The sequence below is a fragment of the Macaca thibetana genome, chromosome X (genome assembly GCF_024542745.1).
Source record: "Macaca thibetana thibetana isolate TM-01 chromosome X, ASM2454274v1, whole genome shotgun sequence".
NCBI classification, from domain to species: domain Eukaryota; kingdom Metazoa; phylum Chordata; class Mammalia; order Primates; family Cercopithecidae; genus Macaca; species Macaca thibetana.
In genome coordinates this window covers 96694740-96716762 of record NC_065598.1, presented here as the reverse complement: position 1 = coordinate 96716762, position 22023 = coordinate 96694740, and the positions used below count along the sequence as shown (strand labels likewise).

Here is a 22023-nt window from a genome sequence, read left to right as displayed (position 1 = left end):
CCTCAGCCTCCTGAGTAGCTGGGATTACAGTCATGCACCACCACGCCCGGCTGATTTTTGTAGTTTTAGTAGAGATGGGGTTTCTCCATGTTGGCCAGACTGGTCTCGAACTCCTGACCTCAAGTGATCTGCCGGCCTCAGCCTCCCAAAGTGCTGGGATTACAGGCGTGAGCCACTGTGCCTGGCCTACATTTATATTATTACCAGGAGGCAGATGTTTTCTCTTTTTCTCTGAGGTTTAGAATTATGCAAATGAAGACATGCAAACGAAAGCTCAGTGAGGTAGGGGAGGATTACACTTAAGAATACAGGTAATTTGCAAAGCTCTTTAAGATACCCCTCTCAGTTTTTACTAGCAGCTCTCTCTTGGCTTTTTGCCAGTCTGTTTAGAATTTGGCACCTCTTCATAACCTTTCAACCAAAGACCTGTAAGTTCTTTCTAAAGCTCCTATCCTGGCCTCATTTTGCAAGTGGAGAAATCAAGGCATAAAATATGAGCTTTCAGTGTCTGTAGGCTGACCTTGAGTCTTGACCTTTATCCTGTTCCATCTTCCCTCCGCTGAAAACTCTGGCCCAATTCCTCCCAGGTTCACCCTCTCATGATATTATCTGGAGGGCAATAGGACCTAGGGAGGTTCAACCCTGCGGCCGAGGGAGACACACCTGCCTAACCGCGTGGGTAGAATGAGTGTTGGAGCAAGTCACTTAACTAGTTAGGGAGGGCGGGGTAGAAGTGGGCGCCTGCTGCTCTTAGGGAAGAGTAAAGCTGTGGCTCCCGCCTGGGTCTGGAGGTCGTGGTCAGAAGTGCTTCTGAAGAGCGGCCCAAGCCCCTTTTGTCCCGCCACTCTTCAAGGAGCATCCCTCGGCTGGCCGCCTGCCCGGGAACTCTCTGGCTGGTTTTGTTTGGCCCCAGCTGTCCCGCCCATCTCGCCCGCCCCCGCCGTCCCGGTGCCTTAGTTTTTGAAGCTGCCGGCCTCTCGCAGCTGGAATCGCAGGCCAGGCAGGACCCTGGCAGCAGACGGCGTCCAAGAGTTTGGCGACATCCGTCCAGCCAGGTTGGCGACCCGCACGTCGTGCCTCTCACTAGCAAAGTTTCTCCGAGGAGAAGCAGCCCCTCCAGCCTTTTTTTGATCCTGTAGAGCGAGCGCGCTCTGCTTCTTTCCCTCAACACTGCTCTCCAGTCCCGGGCCAGGCGGTCTTGGGGGCGGGGCTGGGGAATCCGAGGAGCTATCCTGAGAACCCTGGACTCAGCAAAGGTCCTGAGAGCGCGCAGGTGAGCGGGCGAGCTGATAGCTACAGCCTAGCAATAGCTAGGATACCTAGGCACTGAACTGAATCCCGGTTGCGCCCCCTCTTCTGCCCTGGCTCAGCTCTCCGCTAACTTGAGAGAACACACTGGTCAGCACTCTTTGTGAGGAGCTGTTGAGTGTCGGTGCTCCCAACAGATTGGCTACTCCCTGCCTGAGGGGCTGCAAAAGGAGCTGCCACGGAAGCCGCTGTTCTCATGACTCTTCACGTCCCTGGAGTTGGACTCTGGATGGGGCGCTGAGATGCTTGCTTTTGTCTTGTTCAAGTTTCACAGCAAGTATGTTGACGATTGGAATCCTGGGCCAATCAAGAGTCGAGTTCAAAGTGGTACTCCTGGGTTTTCCATCCCAGACTCCAAGTCGAATCTGAGTCTAGAAGAGAGCGGTTTCTTGTTCTAACTAGTGAATCTCTGTTCCCAAACGGGACTTGACAGAGCTCTCCTCACCTATACTTGGACTGCAGCGGCTACAGGGTTCTCTTGGGGATGGATGGGAGGGTGCTATGAACACCAGACCACAACATTCAGAAAGAACCTCAACAATGGACAGAGTTTATGAAATTCCTGAGGAGCCAAATGTGGATCCGGTTTCATCTCTGCAGGAAGATGTCATCCGTGGAACCAACCCCCGATTTACTTTTCCATTTAGCATCCTTTTCTCCACCTTTTTGTACTGTGGGGAGGCTGCATCTGCTTTGTACATGGTTAGAATCTATCGAAAGAATAGTGAAACTTACTGGATGACATACACCTTTTCTTTCTTTATGTTTTCATCCATTATGGTCCAGTTGACCCTCATTTTTGTCCACAGAGATCTAGCCAAAGATAAACCGCTATCATTATTTATGCATCTAATCCTCTTGGGACCTGTTATCAGGTGAGCAACTTTTAAATCTTTTCTTTACCCCCCGAACCCCACCCCAGACTTGGGCAGAGAAAGATGAAAGATTTACAAGATGGCTACTATGGCTCTAATCAGTTCTCTCATTTCCTCCCACTCTCGGCTTCCCTGTCTACCATCCAAAAAACTTATCTGAAATCTTAAATGCCACCATGATGAACATGTGGTATGTACCTGTGTTCCAAAACAATGAATGATACTATTAACAAGACTTTATTAGAGAATGTTTGCTGTCTGGATTTGGGCTGTGTAAACTAGTATGGGAACAAGACGTGATCACCCTGTGCATGAAGGCCATAGCTGCAGAGTGTGTAATTTTATTTTTTTAATTTTTTTTTTCTAAGACAAGGTCTTGCTCTGTCTCCCAGGCTACAGTGCAGTGGTGCAATCCTGGCTCACTGCAGCCTTGATCTCCTGGGATCAAGCGATCCTCCCACCTCAGCCTCCAAGTAGCTGGGACCAAAGGCATGTGTCACCATGCCTGGTTAATTTTTTTAAAAAAATTCTAGGCCAGGTGTGGTGACTCACACATGTAATCCCAGCACTTTGGGAGGCTGAGGTGGGCGGATCACCTGAGGTCAGGAATTCAAGACCAGCCTGGCCAACATGGTGAAACCCCATCTCTACTAAAAATCAGCTGGGAGTGGTGGCACACATCTGTAATCCCAGCTACTCTGGTGGCTGAGACAGGAGAATCACTTGAACCCGGAAGGTGGAGGTTGCAGTGAGCCAAGATGGGTGCCACTGCACTCCAGCCTGGGCGATAGAGTGAGACTCCATCTCAAAAAACAAAACAAAAAAAATTGTAGAGATGGGGTCTCGTTATGTAGACTGGGCTCAAGTGATCTTCCTGCCTCAGCCTCCCAAAGTCAGCCACCGTGCCTGGCCTGAGTGTAATTTTGACTCTACCTTTTGGATGCTTTGTAAATTGGATAAGAGTTTCTTTACCCTGAGCTGCTTGGGCTGGTGCTACTGCCATTTTCAAATTTTCAATGTAATTTGACATCTGGAAAATATTTTAAACCATCTGTGATAATCTGGTACCCCAACTCAATGTAGTTCATTCTCTGTCGGTTTATCAGTCTCCTGTTTATCTCTTTGTATATTTCTGCAATAAAGATACAAAGTTAGGAGGGGACAAAGGAAGACAGTTCATCTCTCTATGTGGATGCAGTCGCACAATTTAGTAGTATCAAGTATTTCCATTCAGATTGCCTTCAAGTGGAGAGAATGTACTTAATCCTAGGAAGACAGGCATCTCTGTCAACAGTCTCATCTGGATGCTATGGGGTTTTCAAGGTAGAGAGATGCTGCAAAATTTATGAGTTCAGGAGTAAGGAATGGACCACGTTTGTCTTGATTGCAAGAGAGGTAGACGACTGCAGTCAGCCAAGAATATGGGTCAGAGTGTTGCAATGGGAAGATACTTCATCATTAGACAACTAAAAACAGTTTGTGAAACTGATTAAGGATGGAACTCACTCCTTTATAAAATTTCATGTATGTACATATATATAATTTTTATTTGTCATTTATACCTCAATAAAGCCAGAAAATTTTTTTATCAATACATTTTTAAGTGGGGAGGAATTGATTAGGCTCCATCAGAGAGAATATGGGATATCAACAGAAACAGTGGCCTGAAATTCAGGAGATTTGGAGTCTAGTCTTCCCTCTATCACTGACTGGTTGTGTGTTCTTGGCAAAATCTCTGAAGATGTCTTCACAGGAAGGCATATACAGTTCTCTCATCTGTAAAGCAAATGGGTTAGTCTAAATCATGGGTCTCAAACTCAAACACTTGCATGGACCAGGCAGGTATCATAAATGAATGGAGCAGGCCTAGTATAAGAAAAAACAGTAGCCTTGTGTGTGATGATAAATGAAAACAAAGTCTCAGTGTTAGAGAAATACTGAGGAGTAGTGAATACCATGGTAATCTGAAATCTTCATGACCTGCCTGAAGGAGGTAGCCCCTCTAGAGCCCTGGCCCGTTGTTTCCATGTTGGAATTCAGACCCAGTATTGCCAGATCTACTAAGTTTTCAGGAGATGCTCCAAAGACAGGATTTTTACATGAAATGTCATGATTTTAAATTTTCACAGCTGACTAAAACAACAACAACAACACAGGATGGGCCAAACCATTTCTATTGGTCAGATATAACTCAGCTGGCCTATATGCATCTTTGGACTGGGTAATCTAAAGATCCTTTATGGTTCTAAATCTTTGAAGTTAAGCTGTAAAAGGAAGACCTCATCTTGACCTTGAAACCAAGAAATTTAAAGATGTCACTAGAGGAGCAAATAAACCATTCGTCCCTCCTTTTTCAAATGCAATATATTGAGTTAACCAATCGAAAACTCTCAAGATACGAATTTCAGAAAGTACCCAGCTGCACCCTCCCCTCTTTTTGACTTCCTTTGTTTGCTTTGTGAACCCTCTGTGTGGAGTGTTGAGTACTGTTTTTCATTTTTGTTGTTTAGCTTCCGCTAGAAATGATTGGGAAGCATTTATAACCTCAGGCAGCTAAGCCCACAGCAGAGAAAAGATAATTAAAAACTCATAAATTATACTCTGGATTTGTTTATTTTCAAGGCCAATTACTTGTTAGATAGGTAGGAACTTGATTAGTGCTATCAGGCACATGAAAGTGCCTGTAGGGTCTGGGTGCCTTACATGAAATGCAAGCATACTTCTGAAATGAAAATGTGCTCTAATTTACTGAAGCTTATAAATGGGCAAACACCCTTACTTAAACCAGAAAATAGCCTTGAGAATAGAAACGGAACATTTATGTAAATGTAAATGGAACATTTCATGCCACCACCTTCTCCAATACTGTTCTCCAATTTAGCAATAGTACTGATGGGTTTGGATTAAAATATAAAATTTTTCATTGAAAATGCACTTATGCAGAACAAGAATCAGAAAAAAGTGTTGCTTTTTCTTCTCTGTTCTTTCTTTGCATCTTTTTCTTTCCCAGGTCTTAGAGTTTGTCCCTAGAAGGTGAAAATTTCAAACTACATGCTTCAGAGTGGTACACATGCATCAATCTTAGGGTGATCTATGGAGACTGGCAGCCAGCATATGTTCCAAATTTTCCTTATCAGGAACTAAAGGCTAGAGAGCATATCAACCTCTGGGCTTGTCTTTGGTCTACTTTTCTGTTAAATTTCATTGCTGTTATTATTATCCTCTCCTCCCATAATTGCTTACCCTGTATTATTTTCTTCCTTCTTATTCTTTCATTTACTCAGCAAATATTTCTCAAATACCCACTAAGTGATAAGAGCTGTAAACAAGATAAATACAACCCTTGACCTCAGTCTGTTAGGCAAGATGCCTTAATGTCCACTACAAATGTTCTTACTAGTCATAAGTAGTCCACAGTTTTTATTCATTCAAGGTGAGTAGGGAAGTGGTAACTCAGGTGTTCCAGAACAAGATGTTCTAGTTGCTTGTCTTCCACTTACCACATCAGAACTGCTATAGACTTCTGATTTGTATGGGGGAGATAGGAAGGGCATAGCAGGAAATGTCATCTTACCCTTATTCCAAGGATGATAGACTTTCATAAGGATGTTTTTCTCTTTGTAAAGAAAGAATCCAGTTTAAAAGGCTTCTGTCCACGAACAGGTCAAGAGGCACAAAAAGTAACAATTACAGTGATCTTTCGAGGGCCTAGGTATGTAGTTCATTCAGGTTTGAGTTGTCGTCTTTTAAGTACCTTTGTTGCTTTCATTGCTTCCTGTGTATATGAGATACTTTTTTTCCCTGATCTCTCCCAAGACTTTTTGGCTGAGATATAGTTATGAGCCCTTTCTTGAAAAAGCAGAATCTGGCCAGGTGCAGTGGCTCACACCTGTAATCCCAGCACTTTGGGAGGCTGAGGCGGGTGGATCACCTGAGGTCAGGAGTTCAAGACCAGCCTGGCCAATATGGTGAAAACCCATCTCTACTAAAAATACAAAAAAAAACAAAAACAAAAACAAAACTTAGATGTGGTGGCACGTGCCTGTAATCCCAGCTACTCAGGAGGCTGAGGCAGGAGAATCGCTTGCACCCGGGAGGCAGAGGTTACAGTGAGCCAAGATCATGCCACTGCACTTCAGCCTGGGTGACAGAGCAAGACTCTGTCTCAAAATTAAATTAAATTAAATTAATAAAGAAAAAGCAGAATCTAAAACCTTGGTTATGGAGCTGAATGCTTTGAGTGAGGAATGCTTTAGCTCATGAATTTGAGGTAAGAAAACAGGGCCTTTTGGAACCTTCATCATTTCGCTAGGAAAACAGTATTGACTTAATACCTTTGTGTTCAAGGCACTTTTCTACCTGCCATAGGCCTATTCTTAAAAAGACAAAACAATTCCTCAAGTCCTCAAACAAGTACTTCTGAAATGGTGTTCTTAGGATAGTCAATGACTGGACAAAAAAGGATTTCGATTCATGTAATTTGTAGAAGGTATGATCCACCCTTTGACTTATGAGAAATGATCAGAGCAGGAGAGAGAAAAAGACAAAAAGTAGTGCAGGCCGGCCATGGTGTCTCACACGTGTGATCCCAGCACTTTAGGATCCCAGCACTTTGGGTCAAGGCAGTAGGATTTCTTGAGCCCAGGGGTTTGAGACCAGTCTGGGCAACATGTCTAGATCTCATCTCTACACAGATTAAAAATAGCTGGCATGGTGGCATGTGCCTGTATTCCTAGCTACTCAGAAGGCTGAGATGGGAGGATCACTTGAGACCAGGAGGTCAAGGCTGCAATGAATCATGATTGTGCCACTGCACTCCAGCCAGGGTGACAGAGTAAGACTTTGTCTCAAAAATAAAATAAAATGAAATAAAATAAAATAAAATAAAATACAGAAGTAGCACAGCCTCCCCAAGTTATTTTTTTCCCCTCATTACAACCTCCCTTCCCAGGACAGCTTTAGTTAAGTTCGCATGATGCTTTACTTCTGCAGATGTTTGGAGGCCATGATTAAGTACCTCACACTGTGGAAGAAAGAGGAGCAGGAGGAGCCCTATGTCAGCCTCACCCGAAAGAAGATGCTAATAGATGGCGAGGAGGTGCTGATAGAATGGGAGGTGGGCCACTCCATCCGGACCCTGGCTATGCACCGCAACGCCTACAAACGTATGTCACAGATCCAAGCCTTCCTGGGCTCAGTGCCCCAGCTGACCTATCAGCTCTATGTGAGCCTGATCTCTGCAGAGGTTCCCCTGGGTAGAGGTGAGTGGGGTCAGGAGAGGGGAGGGCTCCAGTTAAATCAAGGGTTTTAGAAGTCTAGACCCAAGCTGTCTAATATACTGGCCACTAGCTTCATGTGGCTATTTAACTTAAAATTAAATAAAATTAAAAACTTGCCCGTTGATACTAGCTACATTTCAAGTTCTCAGTAGCCATGCATGGCTAGCAACTACTGTATTGGATGGCACAGGTATAAACATTTCCATCATCACAGAAAGTTCTATTAGACAGCACTGGGAGACTGTCAAAGAACTTGTGGAGTCAGACATCTCAAGCCTGCCAGATTTCTTAAACAGGTAAGCTGTTTAGACTAAAAATGTCACAGATAAGCCTTCTCTGGGCCCAGAAGAAGCTAATAATACCAGCAGTCAGTAGGATATTTTCCCTTGCCCAAAATGTTTAAATTATGCTGTTAGTTGTTTTGTTTGTTTAAGGATGGCAGTCTTTAATAAGAGGTTCACAACTAGTACTGATCATCAGAATCGTGTGATGAGCTTCTTTTTGAAATTATATTCGCTCCCCAGACTTGAATCAATCTTAGAGTGTGGCTGGGGCAGGAATATGTATTTCTAAAAGTTACCCCAGTTGATTTTGATGAGCCACATTTGGGAACCAGTGATTGAATCATTTCTGCTAATGCCAGTGGAGAGAAAGAAAAGGAGTGTGGGGTGAATACTAATGAGAGTGAGGCCTGGTCCAAGTTCTGACCTTCACTGCGATCTTTGGAGGAAGTTACAAAGCAATCACTGACCTAATTTCCCACTTGTAAAAAAGGGATCCTGAAATGAGTACGACCTCTAGCAGTGGATGAAATGTGAGTCAGTGTTTTCAAAGTTGAGATAAATTGTTGTTAATGAATTTTAACAGCCTGAGATGTGCTTCATCTGCTTGGGCAGGCGCTGGTATAGGTGTGGGTACAGCTTTAGACCATTTCCTAATTATTAGGTTCTAGCCCTGTTTGGCAAAGTCCCATGTCTCAAATAAGGTAAGGAGGAAATTTGCCCCCTTTTGTCTTTTTTCCCCCACTAAGAATTGTTCTTGAAGTTCTATTGGTCTTGAAGCTTTTCACATACATACATAGTAGTTTGAGGAGAAAACTCTTTAGAAATGATGATACTTTTCCTTTAAATCATCTAATAAAAATAGGTGTACATTACAGCTGGGCATGGTGGCTCACGCCTGTAATCCTAGCACTTCGGGAGGCCGAGGCAGGTAGATCACTTGAAGTCGGGAGTTCAAAACCATCCTGGCCAACATGGTGAAACCCCATCTCTACTAAAAATATTTTTTAAAAAGTCAAGGCCGGGCACGGTGGCTGGTGCCTGTAATCCCAGCACTTTGGGAGGCTGAGGCAGGTGGATCGCCTGAGGTCAGGAGGTTGAGACCAGTCTGGCCAAAATGGCAAAACCCTGTCTCTACTAAAAATACAAAAATTATCCAGGCATGGTGGCGGATGCTTATAATCCCAGCTACTTGGGAGGCTGATGCACGAGAATCACTTGAACCTGGGAGCCCTGATCTCGCTGTTGCACTCCAGCCTGGGCAACAGAGTGAGACTGTCTCAAAAAAAAAAAAAAAAAAAAAAAAAAAAAAAAAATTTAGCTACGCGTGGTGGCAGGTGCCTGTAATCCCAGCTACTCGGGAGGCTGAAGTAGGAGAATTGCTTGAACCTGGGAGGTGGAGGTTGCAGTGAGCCGAGATTGCACCATTGCACTCCAGCCTTGGCGACAGAGGGAGACTCCCGTCTCATAAATAAATAAATAAATAAATAAATAAATAAATAAATAAATAAAGGAGTACATTACAAAAGTAATACATGCACAGATTGACGTATAAGTAATTGTATATGCACAGAAAATTTCTGGAAAACTATGCAAGAAACTACCTCTGCAGAGTGGGAATGAAAAGTCAGCAGTCTTACTTTTTTAAATTCTTCTGTATGGTTTGAAATTTTTTTTCCGTGATCATGCATTACTAGTTTTGGTCTTTATTTTTTTTAATTACAAAAGTCAGACATGGTTATAGTAAAAATTAAAAACCATACAGAATAGATATAAAATAGGAAACGTAATCTCACTCCCCAAAGATAACCTCTGTTAATTATCCAGTATATATCCTCCTGGACTTATTTTTACTATGTAAACATAAACATACATACAATATATATTGTATATGTTTTTGCCCAAAAATGGACTGTATGAAACATTCTGTCAACAAAGTCTTTTTCAAAAGTACGGTATGCCAGTACATCTTTTCTCAAGTTATTTATATATACATGTATCACAATAATAAACAATAATATGGGTTTCCTTTATATGAATTAGACTATTGTTATTCTCCTAATTTTCTACTGATAGGATTCTACTGATTGTCTCAAAAAAGAAAAAAAAAAAAGGTAGCACAACCTCCCCAAGTTATTTTTTCCCCTCATTACAACCTCTCTTCCCAGGACAGCTTTAGTTAAGTTCCCATGATGCTTTACTTCTGCAGATGTTTGGAGGCCATGATTAAGGACCTCACACTGTGGAAGAAAGAGGGGCAGCAGGAACCCTATGTCAGTCTCACAAATTTTAATTTTTCACAAAAACGTTTTTTCTAATTACAAATTATGCCACAGTAAACATCTTTATAAATGCATGTGTCCTCAAATGAGACTTTGTAGGACAAATTTATAGCAGTAGAATTGCTGAGTGGAAGGATATGCATGTTTAAAATTTTATTGATATTGCCAAATAACTCTCCCAAAAAGGTATATGAATTTATACTCTCACCAACAGTATGCAAATGTGCCTGTTTCTGTTTCTTCATATCTTAAACTCAATATTATTTATTTGTATAATTATAAAATAATTGACTTTTAAAATAATTGGCTTTCTTTGGTTATGAATGAAGCTGAGCATCTTTTTGTGTTTGGTCATTGTGTGTTCTGTGAATTGCTTGTTTATATATTTTACTCACTTTTTCTAGTGAGTTGTCTTTTTCATGTTAAGTTTTAGGAGCTATTTACTTATTCTTGTTATTAATCCTTTCTCTGCTGTGAATGAGTATGTATGCATATATTTGTATTTTTTTGTTTGTACATACACACGTTTTAAACATGTATATACATGTCATACAAGTAATATGTGTGTGATATATTTAATATCCACAATACACTTTGTAGTATCTTCTGGAATTCTGAAGTATTACATTTTTATGTATTCAAATTCTTTATTGCTTTTAGATTTTGTGCCTTTCTTACAAAGGCCTATCGCATCTCTCATCTGGTAGAACAATTTTCCCCAGTCTTCTAAGTAGATTAATTTTCAAGATCAGTTTTTCAATTCCTCCTACAAAAAACAAAGCAAAATAATAACAGCAAAAGAAAAAAACATTTCATTGAGATTCTGATTGAGATTGGTATCAAATTGCTTAGGTTATTTGGGGGGAATTTACATGTTTATAGGATTGATGGATTTCATATTGTGAAATGATAAATCTCTCCATTTTATTAAATATTTTAAAATGTACCTCAGTAAAATTGTATCATTTTCTTCAGTAAAGTTGTATAGTTTTCTTGCTATGAGTCTTACATTTTTATAAGGCTTACTTTCAGATGTTCTATCAGTTTTAAAATGACCTGATTTTCTAAGTACCAGGATAGTATCCAGGTAAAGTAAACCCACCTTCCATACTTTTGGAAACACGGGGATGATGAAGATGACAAAGAATAGGAAGAAAGAGGAGGAGGGGGAGGAGAAGAAAAAGGACAAGAAAGAATAAGGGAAGAAGGAAGAAAAAGAAAGAACACAGCTAAAAGATAGAATTTAGTAGGTTCTAAGCATTTCTCTAAGCCCTTTACATGTAAATGTTTATTTAATCTTTACCACAACCCTATGAGATAATTATTATTCTCATTTTACAGATGAAGAAACAGACGCACCGAGAGTTTAAGTATATTCCCCCAAGGTCCTGTAAGCAAAGATTGGATTGGAATTCAGGGTGTTTGCCTCCAGAGCCTGTGTATTTTGTTCTTTTATGGCATGAGTCTATTTGTAGGGACACAGATTGAAAATGTTTTGACATTATTGGAAGCATCAGGTTTTTTTTTCCTTCTGTTACACTACTAATCAATAAATGAGTTCTAGTGTAAGGGAAAGCATCGCCACACAGCTGAATGTATGCTCTGACATTCCCAGTTCCATAAGGTGCATCAGCTCTTGAGGATGGGACTGAGAATGGTTGAGAAAGCCAAGAGTTACCACTTCGAGAGTCTCCCATTCCAGTCTCTGAGATTCCAACACTCTACTTAAAACTGAAGAACTCAGAAACAGAGCTGTGCTTCCTTTTGGGTTTACCTGGGGGACATCTTAACTTTTCCTCCATGAGAAGTAAAAGATTAAGTTGACATCGCTATGGCCACCTTTTCCCTAGATCAAGTGTTTTAATAGGAACAGAAAGCTCCAGCTTTTCTTTTGGATGAGTATTCCTCAGCCCTCCCAGTTCTCTTGAGAGCACTGGACTTTTCTTAGTAATCAGCATCCTTTGACATAAAGAAAGAAAAGGAAAGGGCCACCTGTGTCATCTGTAGTTGAGGCTTAGGTAGGTTAGGGAGCATCCTGGCTCTTTAGGGCCACTACTCTAACATATGGTTCCATGGATGTCATGGGCGAGGCAACAGGGTTTTGAATTTTTTGAACCACCCTGCTGCAAATTCAGAGATTCCTAACATATGGGGGTAATGAATTGACATTGCTGATGACAAATATAAGCAACTCTAGAGTATCTCAGTGAATTGAGAACTGAGGCACATAGATATTCAGTGACTTCCAAAAGTTCCCATACAGCTGAACCAAGGATTTTCTTTCTTTCTCTCTTTCTTTCTTTCTCTCTCTTTCTTTCTTTTCTTTCTTTCTTTCTTTTCTTTCTCTTTCTTTCTCTTTTTCTTTCTTTCTCCTTTTCTTTCTTTCTTTCTCTTTTTCTTTCTTTCTCCTTTTCTTTCTCTCTTTCTTCCCTTCCTCCTTTCCTCTTTCTTCCTTCCTTTCTTTTTTTCTTTCTTTGTTTCTTTTTCTTTCTTTCTTCCTCTTTTTCTTTCTTTCTCCTTTTCTTTCTCTCTTTCTTTCTCTCTCTTCCCTTCCTCCCTTCGTCTTTCTTTCTTTCTTTCTCTCTCTCTTCTTCCCTTCCTCCCTTTCTCTTTCTTTCCTTCTTTCTTTCTTTCTTTCTTTTTCTTTCTTTCCTTCTTTCTTTCTTTCTTTCCTTCTTTCTTTCTTTCTTTCCTCCTCTCCTCTCCTCTCCTCTCCTCTCCATTCCTTTCCTTTCTTCTCTTCCTCCTTACAGGCATGCACCACCACGCCTGGCTAATTTTTGTATTTTTAGTAGAGACCGGGTTTTACCATGTTGGTCAGGCTGGTCTTGAACTCCTGACCTCAGGTGATCCACCCACCTCAGCCTCCCAAAGTGCTGGGATTACAGGTGTGAGCCACCATGTGCCCGGCTGGAACCAAGGATTTCTAATTAGTTTTATTTATTTATTTATTTATTTATTCTTTTTGAGAAGGAGTCTCACTCTGGTGCTCAGGCTGGAGTGCAGTGGGGCGATCTCAACTCACTGCAACCTCTGCCTCCTGGGTTCAAGTGATTCTCGTGCCTCAGCCTCCTGAGCAGCTGGGATTACAGGCATGCCATCATGCCCAGCTAATTTTTTTTCTTTTTGAGACAGAGTCTCACTCTGTTGCCCAGGCTGGATCACAGTGTGTAATCTCGGCCCACTATAACCTCTGCCTCCCAGGTTCAAGCAATTCTCCTGCTTCAGTGTCCTAGGTAGCTGGGATTACAGGTGCACGCCACCACACCTGACTAATACTTGTATTTTTAGTGGAGATGGGGTTTCATCATGTTGGCCAGGCTGGTCTCAAACTCCTGACCTCAGGTGATCCATCCGTGTTGGCCTCCCAGTGTGCTGGGATAACAGGCATGAGTCACCACGCCCAGCCTAATTAGGTATTTTATGCACCTCTCTAATCTCAGAAGTCTTCATTAATTCCACAAACATTTACTGGGCACCTGCTATGTTCCAGGTAATATATTAGGCTCTGGGAATACAGCAGTGAGCAAAATAGACATGGTCCCTCCTGCCTTCATGGAATTTTCAATACACATTTTGACACATCACTGAAGTTAAGTGTTCTAGAAATACACAAACAATGTTAGTTCCTTGAAGAAGAGCAAGGGCATTCTCTATGAGTCTCCTAAGACTGGATTTTTTCAGATAGAGTTCTTTCTGCCTTATTCAATGTTTGCTCCAAAGCCTGCTTCATCAGCAAAGTCTGCCTGATACCTTTATATGTACTCTTCTCATGTTAGTGACTTCTCAATGTTCTAAGACCCACGCTTTTAAAGGAAGTTTATTTTATATATTTATATGATTATTAAAGTGTTACAGTATATGTTCATCATGGGAAATTTAGAAAATAGAGCAATGTAGAGAAAAAGATTTCTAAAACTGATATAAGACTATCACTCACAAAAAAAGATATTTTGGTTCATTTTTTCAATTTTTTGTGCATCTATTTTGTTTTATTGTATGTATTCAAGGTGTACAATGTGATGTTTTGATGTATGTACACATTGCGAAATGATTACCACAACCAAACTAACACATTCATCACCTCACATAGTTACCATTTTTGTATGTGTGTGTGTGTGTGTATATATGTGTGTGTGGTAAAACTTAAGATCTACTCTCTTTAAAAATTTCAAGTACACAATACATTATTGCCAACTATAGTCATCATGTTGTACATTAGAGCTCTGAAACTTATTCATCTTATAACTCTAAGTTTGTAGCCTTTGATCAAAATCCTTCCATTTCCCTAAGGCCCCATCCCCTGGTAACCACCCATTCTACTCTGTTTCTAGGAGTTCAACTTTTTGAGATTCCACATATAAGTAAGACAATGCAGTATTTTTCTTTATGTATCTAGATCATTTCACTTAGCATAATGTCCTCTAGGTTCATCTGTGTTGTCACAGATGGCAGGGTTTCCTTAATTTTATGGTTGAATAATATTCATACACACACACACACCAGATTTTCTTTATCCATTCATCTGTCAACAGATACTGAGTTTGTTTCCATAGCTGGGCTATTGAGAATAAGACTACAATGAACATGGGAGTGCAGATATCTCTTTGAGATACTGATTTTCTTTAGGTATACACCCAGCAGTGGGATTATTTGATCATTTGGCCATTCTGTTTTTAATTTTTTTGGAGAACCTCCATACTGTTTTCCATAATGGCTGTATCAATTTATGTTCCCACAGTGTATAAGGGTCTTTTCTCTCACATCCGCACCAACACTTATTTTTTTTTAAATAATAGCCATTCTAACAGCTGTGAGGTGATATCTCATTGTGGTTTTGATTTGCATTTTTGTGATGATTAGTGATGTTGAACACCTTTTCATATACCTGTTGGCCATTTACATGCCGCCTTTGGAGAAAGTCTATTCAAATGCATGCTATTTGTTTACATAGCTGTGATCATATTTGCATTTGCTCTTAACTGGAGCTCTCAAGTCTCACCTGTCCTCTCTCTGGACCTCTGGGTTATAAGTACAGCCTTCATTACCAACATTGACTGATTGCCTGTTTTTGTTTTTTTTAACAGTTGTGCTAATGGTATTTTCCCTGGTATCTGTCACCTATGGGGCGACCCTTTGCAATATGTTGGCTATCCAGATCAAGTACGATGATTACAAGATTCGCCTTGGGCCACTAGAAGTCCTTTGCATCACCATCTGGCGGACACTGGAGATCACTTCCCGCCTCCTGATTCTAGTACTCTTCTCAGCTACTTTGAAATTGAAGGCTGTGCCCTTCCTAGTGCTCAACTTCCTGATCATCCTCTTTGAGCCCTGGATTAAGTTCTGGAGGAGTGGTGCCCAGATGCCCAATAACATTGAGAAAAACTTCAGCCGGGTCGGCACTCTGGTGGTCCTGATTTCTGTCACCATCCTCTATGCTGGCATCAACTTCTCTTGCTGGTCAGCTTTGCAGTTGAGGTTGGCAGATAGAGATCTTGTCGACAAAAGGCAGAACTGGGGACATATGGGCCTGCACTACAGTGTGAGGTTGGTAGAGAATGTGATCATGGTCTTGGTTTTTAAGTTCTTTGGAGCGAAAGTGTTACTGAATTATTGTCATTCCTTGATTGCCTTGCAGCTCATTATTGCTTATCTGATTTCCATTGGCTTCATGCTCCTTTTCTTCCAGTACTTGCATCCATTGCGCTCACTCTTCGCCCATAATGTAGTAGACTACCTCCACTGTGTCTGCTGCCACCAGCACTCTCGGACCAGGGTTGAGAACCCAGATCCACCCTTTGAGACTGAAGCAAGGCAAAGTGCTGTCTGATTCTATTTTCTGGGTATTTTAGGATGAGTTGGGAGTTGCCAAGAGTAACCATGAAATTGAAGGAAAGGATGAGGCTCATGGGTGAGATACCCATCATTTTCTTGACTTTTCTGTTAAGCCTATCAGAAGAAAGAGCAACTCCCAAATAGGTTTTATTTTCTTAAGAGTTACCACTATGTTTGGAACCAGGGGGTATCCACTATATGGTTGAAAGGGTCAGAAATACCATTCACACCCTTCTTACCTAGGTCGATTGGAATAACTTGCCTTCAAACACTTTAGGCTCTCTAAAGTGACCTTCTAGCTCTGCTCATTTGCTTGATGCATTTCTGAGCTTTCCTGGACTGAGCCGAAGGCCCAGAATCCCACTAGAATATATCCTGACTGATCAGAGGATATGACAACTTACCAGCTAAGAGTACTTCCCAGGAAACAGTCTGACTAATGTGGAACCTGCAACTGTCAGTGTGGCTGGGGTCTTTTTAATTCCAGTGAGAAGCTCTGGCTGAGAAGAAAATCCCCACTATTAAAAAAGCTGCTCCCCGAACAGATTAGCTCTCTGTTAGGATTTTACTAGTGGCCATTCAGCAAGGACCTCTCTTTACAGTGGCACTTCATAGGCACACTCTGAGGAGAAAGTACAGAGTAGAATTCCTTCAGGGCATAAGCCAAAATGACTCTTTTTCTCAGGCACCTGCATGGACCTCCAGCTTGTCTAGTGGAATTGTTGAGCGAAGCCTCTCCCTTAGTGCCTCATTAGCAGAGATTTTATCCAACCCAGCTTTTCTGTGCTCTTGGTATTTTACTACTTGATGTGGACCTCAGAGAAGCTGAACTGTAATTGAAAATGTTTCCAATGTGTGGAAGAAATGAAGACTACTTTGTGTCTGCTGTTGTCCTGAGTATTTCATTAATGTGTGTGTGTGTGTGTGTGTGTGTGTGTGTGTGTGTGTGTGTGTTTAGGGGAGAGAGAAAGTAATGATAGCTGAGACATCACCTTCATGTTGTTTGGGATTGGGATGGGTGACTAACACTCCAAGGTAGAGTGAAGTCAGAGGAGGGAAACAAGATCACATTAAATCATCATCAGTACTGGTTTCTGCCTACAGGATTTTACTTTTTTTTTTTTTTTTTTTTTCTCTTTTCTGAGATGGAATCTCACTCTGTTTTCTAGGTTGGAGTGCAGTGATGTGATCTTGGCTCACTGCAGCCTCTGCCTCCCGGGTTCAAGCAGTTCTTCTGCCTCAGCCTCCCGAGTAGCTGGGATTATAGGTGCCCGCCACCATGCCTGGCTAATTTTTATATTTTTAGTAGATGGGGTTTCACCATGTTGGCCAGGCTGGTCTCGAACTCCTGACCTCAAATGATCCACCCACCTTGGTCTCCCAAAGCGCTGGGATTATAGGCATGAGCCATCTCACCCGGCCAGGATTTTTCTTTATAACAAGGAGCATATGTTTACCAACCCTCTGTTCGTTCCTATACCCCCAGTGGACGAATGCATGTCTCCTTTTCTCCTATATTTCAATGTTTACTTCTTATATCAGTTGGGTATTTTGATAAGAATGTCAGCCAGCTACCTCTGAGGTAACCAAGGGATTGAAGTTACTATGGCCACTGCCTTTTGGGACCAGATATTCCAGCATTTACCTAACTAATGCTTGCCCCTCCCAGACCAGGAAAATTAGAAGAACTCCTAGTAATGTGTACCAGTCGTGGCCACCACAACACTTCAAGAAATTGTGAACAATCTGTCCTAGGGCTTCCTGTCCTCATCCAATTTTACTCGTGGTAGCATGCTAAGAATTTATCTTTAGTCATTTCCTCACCTCTTATCCAATGTCAGACATTATGTTGAGAGAGCTCTTTTTTTTTTTTTTTTTTTTTGAGACAGAGTCTCACTCTGTCACCAAGGCTGGAATGCAGTGGTGCAGTCTCGGCTCACTGCAAGCTCCGCCTCCTGGGTTCATGCCATTCTCCTGCCTCAGCCTCCCGAGTAGCTGGGACTACAGGCCCTGCCACCATGCCCGGCTAATTTTTTTGTATTTTTAGTAGAGATGGGGTTTCACCGTGGTCTCAATCTCCTGACCTCGTGATCCGCCCGCCTCAGCCTCCCAAAGTCCTGAGATTACAGGCATGAGCCACCGCGCCCGGCAAGGAGCTCTCTCTTCTAAGTAGCAGGGCTGTTAACCAAAGTATCTTATTTCTTGGCATGGTTAGCATGGTTTTCCCTTCATCAGTCACTGTTTGGGACTAAAAGGATTGTATACTTAATTTGGGAGAGAGTGTACGGACTTGCTTTGGAACAGTGGAGAGCTCCTTTCTTCAACCCCAACTACCTCATTCCATTTTTCATGATGAAGAGACTTAGGTTATTGTCATATAAAGCTCACCTGCTGTCTTCTAACTATGTTATTCAAGGTGAACTTGAAAGAAATAATCTATCAGACCTCCAGAAGAACACATTACTTCTTTGGAATTCAAGCAAGAATTTCTCCCCAGTAGTCACTGTACCCTCAAGTAAAAGCAAGAGCAGCATGGAACAATAATTTGGTCCATAAAAGCCATGTGAATCAGCTACTTAAGGAGTGGGTGCTATGGAAACATACAGACACATAGTGATCTAAGCAAGGCAATTCGAGATACAATGACGCTACACAGGGCAAAAGTGTGCCTCAGTACTGGACCAGGCAAAATTTTCCTTCCGTATATCCTCCCCAGCTTACTCAGTGACTTAACATCCTGGGAATGCAGAGAGTTTAGGGGTGTGGAGCAGCTTCTGACCTGAAAAACCTGCTGCCCTCACCCAAGGAGAAAAGACACCAATGATACATTATGTAAATGAACCCTTAGAACTTCCTACAGATGGTGGCCATTCGGTTCTGTAAAAATCCTCCAGATACACAGGAGAAGATGGAATTGTGAAATATGGTAGTGGGGCAGGGAACATGCTCCCTTCCATTTGCAAACACTTTTAAAATTGACTACTCTCTTTTGACTTTCTGAAATCTTTTTTTTAACCATTTTAATGTTTGCAATTTACTAAATACATCTCTTGATGATTGCAGACATGTAAGGCTGTTTGGTAGTATTCACAAACATCACAGTAATGGCAGTTTTTTTTCAACTGGTTTGTAGTCCTCAATAATTATATATGAAATTGCTGTCAAACCAGTAAGACTGCATTTATCCATCCATCATTTTCAGGATTGTTGGTAACCTGGTCATATTTTCCCCAAATGACTTTGCCTCCTTGCGTCACAAGGCCCAATTCACTCACATTTACCTCAATGACAGTACCTTTGGTAATAACACCCAAAGCTGTATACAGTGGGGATGAGGGATTCTTCTTTATACCAAGTATTGGTAGACAAAAGGTGGCTTTCAGTTCAGGATGTATTACATGGGCTTTCTTGAAACGCAAGCCCAGTGGCCTGATGAGTCTTCCATATTTAGGTGATTTTCTTGTAAAGCCATCTCCAACAAAGCAGACTTTAGTAACCATCCTCTTCCATGCCGTCTTTCTCTTTCCTGTTTGAATAACTTTTAATACTTCTGTTTCTCCTTGGGCACATACTTCAGGCAGAGGGACTTCCCATTTTCCCACCTTCTCTTTTCATTTCTGTTTAATCATATTGGAAAGTACTGTAGCTCGAGATTGTCCCTCTCTGTCCAGCAGATAGGCAGGTACTGATCCCTGTGGAGTCTTTGCATCATTCTTTTGTTTGCTGTTTCTCTTTTCATGCATCTTGATAGTCTTTTTCATTTGTATTTTCTCAGCATGGTGCTGTTTATGGTAAAGCTTAGCCTTCAGTCCATCATTTTCTTTGCCTTCTTTGAACGTTAGTGAGCCTCTTGACTTTCCTTTTTTCTCTTTTTCTCATGGTAATCTAAATGGTACCCATAGCGTTTACAGTGTAATTCAATATATTCATTCTGTGGCATGGTGACGGCCGCAGAGCCGCCAGTAGCAGCCTCTAGGGTGCAAAAACGCTCTGAATTTTCAGGTCTCAGAGACCCACGAGCTGATGCCATGCAGTCCTCTCTGAAATCTTTTTTTTTTTTTTTAAGATGGAGTTTTGCTCTTGTTGCCCATGCTAGAGTGCAGTGGCATGGTCTCGCCATACCGCACCCTCCGCCTGCCATGTTCAAGCGATTCTCTTGCCTCAGCCTCCCAAGTAGCTGGGATTACAGGCGTGTGCCACCATGCCTGGCTAATTCTGTATTTTTAGTAGAAACGGGGTTTCCCATGTTGGCCAGGCTGGTCTTGAACTCCCGACCTCAGGTGATCTGCCCGCCTTGGCCTCCCAAAGTGCTGGGATTATAGGCGTGAGCCACCACCCCTGGCCTACTCTCTGAAATCTTAAAGCAACATAGGGTACATGTGTAGGGACAAGTCTTGCTGAGTGGAGAGGAGGCAGAGATAGGGCCAGCAAATGGTTTCTGGAAAAGGCAGGCAGAACTATGAAGTTTGGGGAAAAGAAGTAGGCCATTGTAACAACAGCTATTCTCATATTATTGGAAATCTGGTAGGCTACATATGGGCAAATTTGCATGTTAGGAAGAGGAATAAACTAATAGTTTTCAATTTCATTTGCTCCACAAGAACTTTAAAGGCTATGGGCATAGGACTGTGAGGCACTGTGGGAGAACTAAATAATAGCTTATATTTATGAGCACTTACTATATTCCTGGCATGGTACTAGGTGCTTTATATGCTTTTTTTTCTCTCTCTCTTTTGAGATGGAGTCTCGCTTTGTTGCCCAGGCTGGAGTGCAGTGGCACGATCTTGGCTCACTGCAATGTCCGCCTTCTGGGTTCAAGCGATTCTCCCATCTCAGCCTCCCAAGTAGCTGGAATTACAGGCACCCACCATCATGCCCAGCTGATTTTTGTATTTTTGTAGAGACGGGGTTTCACCATGTTGGACAGGCTAGTCTTGAACTCCTGACCTCAGGTGATCCTTTTGCCTTGGCCTCCCAAAGTGTTGGGATTATAGGCGTGAGCCACTGCACCTGGCCTATATGCATTATTTCATTCGATCCTCACGACAACCCTTATGAGGTAGGTATTGTTGTCTCCCATTTTACAGATGATTCTAAGGCATAGGAAGGTTAAGAGACCTGTCCAAGGTCACAGCTAGTGTCAGAGACAGGATTCAGTCCTATGCCCTCAGGCTCCAGAGCTTACACTCTTTATCATGGCACAAGCCTCTACGTCCTCTTAGGTCCTTTGTGAAAGCATTTTAATATGTTAGTGGTTTCAGCAGTATTTTCTGAGCTATGGTTGGTTCATCCCAAACATTTTTTCCCCCTAAACACTCCTTATCAGGAGGCACTACTGAATTCTCTCTAGAGAAGTCCTAAAAAGCCTGGGATGAAAGCTGAGCATATGCTCACATGTATTTGTAGATTCGTACTGGGATAGTGAGAAGAAGGATGGTAGAGGGGCCCCATTTTCTTTCTAGTTTCAGGACATTAACTCCTGTATGCTCTTCCTTACACACCTTTCAAACCGTGGTTGTGGGAAGAAAACCGGAGAGAGCAGTTCCTGCTAAGGGTTGTATGAATTCTGACTCCAGGAACAACCAGTCAGGCCAGTGCTGAAGCCTATTCCCTTCCACTTCATCTTGCCCGCACTGCTCTTACTCCTGCTAAGAAGCTGACTTCTAGTTCTAGAGCAGGCCAAGGGAAGTGGACAGTAGAGAATAATGCCCCTCCCTAGAGCCTAGGTCAACCTTCAGTGCCCTTTCAGCTAGCCCCTTCATGCCTGCACCTCATATGGTCATGGTCCTTAACATTACAGAGTTTATTGTCATGTTCCAGGTTGAGGGTGGGGCAGGCATCTGTGGGGTAGGGTACTCATCAGGACTTTCCATCTAAGCCCATGGGGCTTTATATCTAGGAAATTCTTTAGTACATAATCAGCTGACTCTATCCTGCGAAATACTTACCTACTTAAGAGTGGGAACCCTTGTTCTCTGAAGCCTTTGCTATTGGGCTGTCTTACTATCTTCAGAGGACACACATGTCCATAATCTTACTTTGTCTTTCCTCCTGAAGGATTGGCACAATCAGTCACACACTTTAGACCATAGAGGCCCTGGGGTACATAGCAGAAATATGTTGAGTCTTGGCAAAAGAAAGTACACTGTGTGAAACTAGC

At 42.1% G+C, this 22023-nt stretch overlaps 1 protein-coding gene and 1 pseudogene across 1 annotated transcript; one reads left to right on the top strand and one right to left on the bottom strand.

The window, feature by feature from the left end:
* The first annotated feature begins 702 nt into the window (after positions 1–702).
* XKRX (XK related X-linked) lies at positions 703–16746 on the top strand. The gene is made up of 3 exons (XM_050775540.1): positions 703–2183; positions 7176–7444; positions 15113–16746. The coding sequence occupies exons 1-3, from the start codon at positions 1810–1812 to the stop codon at positions 15856–15858; spliced, it is 1389 nt and encodes a 462-aa protein (XP_050631497.1). The 5' UTR covers positions 703–1809; the 3' UTR covers positions 15859–16746.
* A 2251-nt stretch (positions 16747–18997) lies between these two features.
* Positions 18998–19940, bottom strand: LOC126945533 (ribosome biogenesis protein NSA2 homolog; annotated as a pseudogene).
* Positions 19941–22023: the final 2083 nt, after the last annotated feature.